The sequence below is a fragment of the Bicyclus anynana genome, chromosome 10 (assembly GCF_947172395.1).
Source record: "Bicyclus anynana chromosome 10, ilBicAnyn1.1, whole genome shotgun sequence".
Classification (NCBI taxonomy): domain Eukaryota; kingdom Metazoa; phylum Arthropoda; class Insecta; order Lepidoptera; family Nymphalidae; genus Bicyclus; species Bicyclus anynana.
The window spans coordinates 4157460-4163448 of NC_069092.1; the positions used below are offsets into that span (position 1 = coordinate 4157460).

At 45.0% G+C, this 5989-nt stretch overlaps 1 protein-coding gene across 1 annotated transcript; it reads left to right on the top strand.

The window, feature by feature from the left end:
- Positions 1-1732: 1732 nt before the first annotated feature.
- Positions 1733-2608, top strand: LOC112050607 (uncharacterized). Its single transcript, XM_024088904.1, has one exon. It carries the CDS (start codon positions 1733-1735, stop codon positions 2606-2608), a length of 876 nt encoding a protein of 291 aa, XP_023944672.1.
- The last annotated feature ends 3381 nt before the right edge of the window (positions 2609-5989 follow it).

The following is a 5989-nucleotide window of genomic DNA, read 5'->3' on the forward strand; positions in this document are numbered from 1 at the left end:
TTGAGCATGTTGATAGCCATGTTTCCTGTAGGCTGATCTCAGATGGAACAAGCTCGTAAACGAATGAAAGGTTATTTTTTAAACTGACTCCCAAACAAGGTAAGATTCTACGTTCGGTTGTATGTATGTTTTTATTTTATGTATGTTTACACATGACAATGAACTCCATTAAGACATTAGCGCTGCGTCTGGAGGACTTCTTTCATGTAAAGGAAACCTTCTGGGTAGTCTTAGCCCTCGTTCGCACGAGAATTTTTTTAACGGACGTTAAAAAACGTTCAAATAAATGCATTCCCAAGTATATGTTTACACGACAGCGTTTTTTAAGCACATCGCTTTTTTCGAGCAGTGTTGCATTTTCAATTTTGGGCGTTGGAAATAGACTATCTTTCTATTGAACTTCATACTCTCGTGCAAATGAGGGCTTATTGTCATATCGCCAGGATATGATGGGATTTCAAGAAGGCTTAGTTTACAAGCACATTCGAAACATAAGGTTAGACGTATACTATTTTATTACGGTGGCAAGAAAAGTGAAAAACATAAAATTAAAGTTACAAGTGAATTAACACATTACTGCAATCTCACCTGCAGTGATATGCGCGGTGGATTTACAAAACGGAGATCCTGGGTTCGATCCCCGGCTGGGTCGATTCAGATTTTCTTAATTGCTCCAGGTATGGCTGGTGGGAGACTTCGGCCGTGGCTAGTTACCACCCTTCGGCCCTGGGTAGTTACCACCCTACCGACAAAGACATACCGCCTAGCGATTTAGCGTTTCGGTACGATGTCGTGTTGAAATCGAAAAAGGGGTGTGGATTTTCATCCTCCTCCTAACAAGTTAGCCCGCTTCCATCTTAGGCTGCATCATCACTTACCATCAGGTGAGATTGTAGTCATGGTGGTTGTAGTAGGTGAACATGAGGCGTATTGCTATAAGCCTCTTGTTTATAGGCCTCCATATTTATTTGTCCAGAAATAAACGTACCGGAACGTTAAATCGCTTAGTTTTATGTCTTTACTGGTAAGGCGATATCCTCGATCTTACAAAATCCTACCAGAGAATCGATCCTAGTTTTGTTTTTATTAACCGTAAAGTTAACTTAGTAATTAGTATTTCTTTTCCAGCCTCAATTCTACGAGTATCATCACATCAACATAATTCGAGTAGGTAATAATTATACGTTTTATATCTCCATTTATATATCGACATAAAGATGAAATAATAAGTTTCCTAATGGAGTTTCCATGTTACGTATGTTCTGTATAAGATTAGGGTGCTCTTTGGTCTTGTCTCGTATGATAACACATAATTCATGCAAATTATATAAATGCAAAATAGCTCTATAATATGTTTTATGCTTTCAGGCCTTGGTTTTTCTTTTTTTGTGGTAAATATACTTTTTTACTACGGGAGGCGAAGAGGTTATAAAACCCCAAGGTGAATCTGTGGGCTACTCTCGCCCATATCATATTATATTATGTAATATTTAAAATATTAGCGCGCGGCATTAGTGTGCGTAGTCATGTACGAGGCGACACACACATGCGCAAGCCGCGAGCGGTACGCGCGGCCGATCGCCCGCCGCCCGGCGGACAGTCCGCACGAGTACCTACGCTCTGCTGCAGTCGGCGGCAAATTATATTTAATTTAGTACATATTTGTGTAATCTTGTTCTATATAATAGGGACCACATTTACCCTATACTGGTGACCCCTAAAAGGACAGAAAATGAGTGATAGCAGCGCAGATTCGACGAACACAAAGCGACCCGACGGCCACGTTACAAAGCGGGCGAAGAAAAAAGTGGGCGTTTCATCGGATGACGTCGGCAAACGTATCAAAGTGCCGATGTTTTCATCGGAGGATCCAGAGTTATGGTTCGCCTTACTAGAAGGGCAACTGGACAGCGCCGGTATCACCGATGATCAAACAAGGTTTGCACACGTAACAAATAATTTAGATATCACTTTCGCTAAAATTGTGAAAGATATTATTATAAATCCGCCCTCTCTTAACCGATACGAAAAAGTCAAGACCGAATTAATAAAAAGACTATCCGCCTCACACGAAGTAAGAGTCAGGCAACTCCTAATGCACGAAGAGTTAGGAGACAGAAAACCATCACAGTTTGCACGGCACCTCCAAGACCTGGCTGGTTCGAACATTCCGGAGGAGTTTTTGAAAACAATTTGGTGTAGCCGGCTTCCGAAACACGTGCAGACAGTTCTGGCTACGCAGCCATCACAGTCGTTGGACCAACTTTTGGACCTTGCGGACCGCGTGCACGAGATAACCGCAGCGAAAGACGTAGCAGCTACTACCACGTCGCAGACCAACTCACCAAGTGTGCACGCCGAGATCGCAGAACTTCGGAAAATGGTCGAGCGACTATCTGCAAAACTGGAGGAACGCAGCGACAGATCGAGAACTTCAACGCGAAGAGGAACTAACCATCGAGCGTCGTCACGTAGTGGATCGCGCTCAGCTTCCAGCTACAGAAGATACCCGGTATGCTGGTACCATGCGAAGTTTGGTCAAGACGCAAAGAAATGCCAGAAGCCCTGCGACTATCAGCGTTCGGGAAATGCCACGGGCAATCACTAATGGCGACAGATGATTGCCCTACCACCTCTGGTCGCCTCTTTGTTACCGATCGCGCGACGAAAGCACAGTTCCTCGTGGACACTGGAAGTGACCTCTGCGTTTTCCCCCGGTCGAATCTCAAGGAGCGCCGAGCACCGGCGGGTTACACACTGGTTGCAGCGAATGGTTCCACCATAAACACATATGGGTACACACACCTAAACTTGGACCTGGGACTTCGTCGAACTTATCCGTGGCGTTTTATAGTGGCGGACGTAACTAAACCAATTATAGGCGTAGATTTTTTAATTCATTATAGTATTATCGTAGACTGTAAGAATAAAATGTTGCATGATAATTTAACATCTCTTACCTCTGCAGGACGTACAGCTATGAATTGTGATGTTTTATCTGTTAAGGTACTCACTGGGGAATCGCCGTACCATTTAATTCTGTCACGTGATTACCCAGACATTACACGCCCAGCAGGTACGCATCGCACAATACCGCATAACACCAAACATCATATTCGCACTACACCCGGCCCACCAGTAACTTGTTCACCTAGACGTTTAGCTCCCGATAAATTGAAAATAGCGAAGGCTGAGTTCGAGGCAATGCTCGCCAATGGTACAGCGAGACCTTCGGACAGCCCTTGGTCGTCCCCGCTTCACCTGGCCCCGAAGAAGGACAACGGTTGGCGGCTCTGTGGGGACTACCGGAGGCTGAACGCAAGGACTATCCCAGATAGGTATCCAATCCGGCACATACATGACTTTGCCCACAGCATCGCTGGCTGCCAGATCTTCAGCACCATCGATCTGGCAAAAGCTTACAACCAGATACCTGTCAGCGAGGAAGACATACCTAAAACTTCAATTTCAAGTCCGATAGGTATGTTCGAGTTTCCCTTCATGTCCTTCGGGCTTCGTAACGCAGGCCAAACCTTTCAAAGGTTCGTCGACGAAATGATGCGCGGACTGGACTTCGTCTACTGTTATCTCGACGACTTCCTAATTTTTAGCAGGAATGCAGCCGAGCACGATGACCACCTACGTCAGGTATTTAATCGTCTTCGCCAATATGGAATGACAATCAACGTGTCTAAATGCGTATTTGGAGTTCCCGAAGTAACTTTTTTGGGTTATAAAATTTCCAAGAGCGGGACTAAGCCATTAGAAACGAAGATACAAGCCATACGAGACTTCCCTCCACCTAGGGACGTTAAAGCACTGAGGCGCTTTCTAGGCATGGCCAATTTTTATAGACGCTTCTTGCCAAACGCGGCTCTGATCCAAGCACCTCTCAATGCTCTCCTTACGGGAACGAGCAAAGGTTCCACCCCCATCCACCTTACAGGTGAGACATTAAGGTCATTTGAAGCTACAAAAGACAGCCTCTCAAATGCAGCCCTCCTGGCACATCCGGACTGCAGAGCTAAATTAGCATTAGTCACTGATGCTTCAGACTTGGCTATAGGGGCGGTCTTACAGCAGCAACATGATGATGTGTGGCAACCCCTTGCTTTCTTTTCCCGGAAATTAAGCCCATCCCAGCAGAAGTACTCACCATACGACCGTGAGCTCCTCGCGATTTATGAAAGTATCAAGTATTTTCAGCACATGGTCGAAGCTAGGCATTTTACGGTCTATACAGATCACAGACCAATATGTTTCGCCTTCCACGAAAGGAAGAAGAATTGTTCCCCAAGACAGTTTCGTCATTTAGATTTTATTTCGCAGTTCACGACGGACATAAGGCATATATCAGGGAAAGACAACGTTGTCGCTGACACCTTATCTCGCGTCGATGAACTGGCATCTCCAATCTCTTTGACTGACTTAGCCATGGCTCAAGATAAAGACCCAGAACTGACTCAGTACCTCAACAGCGAAGAATCTTCTCTTCGTCTGAAAAAGATGAATATACCTGGCTGTCGCGTACCTCTGTACTGTGATGTCAGTACAACGACGACCAGGCCATTTGTCACAAAAGACTTCCGTAAGCGAGTCTTCCAAAGTTTACACTCACTAAGTCACCCCGGAGCCTCTGCAACCGCCAAGTTGGTAGCCGAGAGATTTGTATGGCCTGGTGTAAGAAAGAACTGTCGCAAGTGGAGCAAAACTTGTTTAGCATGCCAAAGGTCAAAGGTCTCTCGACATGTTTCTTCTCCAATTGGAACATTTGAACTTCCCCGTGCACGTTTCCAATCCGTGCATATTGACCTAATCGGCCCTCTCGCGGTGTCGCAGGGAAATAAGTATTGTCTTACTGCCATTGACCGATTCACCCGATGGCCTGAGGTGATACCTATCCCCGACATCACTGCGGAAACCGTGGCAAAAGCTTTGATCTCCGGATGGATTTCCCGTTTTGGCGTCATGGAGAGCATCCTGACAGATCGAGGTGGGCAATTCCAGTCAGCTCTATTCCAGTACCTAGCTAAAATGGTTGGATTCCGTCACAAACGCACCACCAGCTATAATCCAGCTTGTAATGGAATTATAGAACGCTTCCACAGACAGCTTAAGGCGTCCATCACCTGCCATGCTGATCACAACTGGACAGAAGTCTTGCCTTTGGTGCTACTTGGCATTCGCAGCGCGTTCAAAGAGGACTTACAAACCTCTTCTGCCGAGTTGCTATATGGCGAACCCCTCAGGCTTCCAGGTGAGTTTTTTGACCCTTGCACGCCCTGTACAACAGATATGTCTGATTTCACAGCGCGCCTCAGATCTTTAGTCGGTAAGTTAAAACCTGTCCCCGCTTCACGGCACAGCAAAAATAATATTTTTGTATTTAAAGAGCTCGCGACCGCGGAATACGTCTTCCTTCGTGAGGACGCCTCGCGTTCGCCTCTCCAGCCAGCTTACAGTGGCCCTCATAAAGTTATCTCACGAGGAGATAAAACATTTACACTTTTATTAAAAGGTAAATCTGCCACAGTCTCCATCAATCGTCTCAAACCAGCATACACACAGACTGACACTTTTTCCATACCCATTCATACCCTACCTCCCCCTCCTAAGCCTCCCATAGCTAAACCACATCAAATAACACAACATCAAATACAACAAAATAACACCACAAATCAGGAAACTGTCAAAAAGTCTCGTTCAGGCCGTATAGTTCGTTTTCCCGATTTTTATCGACCGACTTAAACTAGTAATCAAATAAAATCAAAACTTACTTCGGAAATACGCAGCCGAATCAAAGACCTACTACACCGGGAAACCGGTTTAGCGATAAGGCGTCGCACGTAGCTCGCTGCATCGACGTTTTAGCGAACTTTAGGTAATTAACTACTTTATTACATTATTACATCGCGAAAGATTTACGTTTTCCATTGTAATTAATAAATAGTTCGTTTTGATTTTATTATATTGTTATTATTTGTGTTTT

Bases quoted from the DNA above. Each gene is read 5' to 3' on its own strand.
- LOC112050607 (XM_024088904.1), top strand. From the start codon at position 1,733: ATGAGTGATAGCAGCGCAGATTCGACGAACACAAAGCGACCCGACGGC.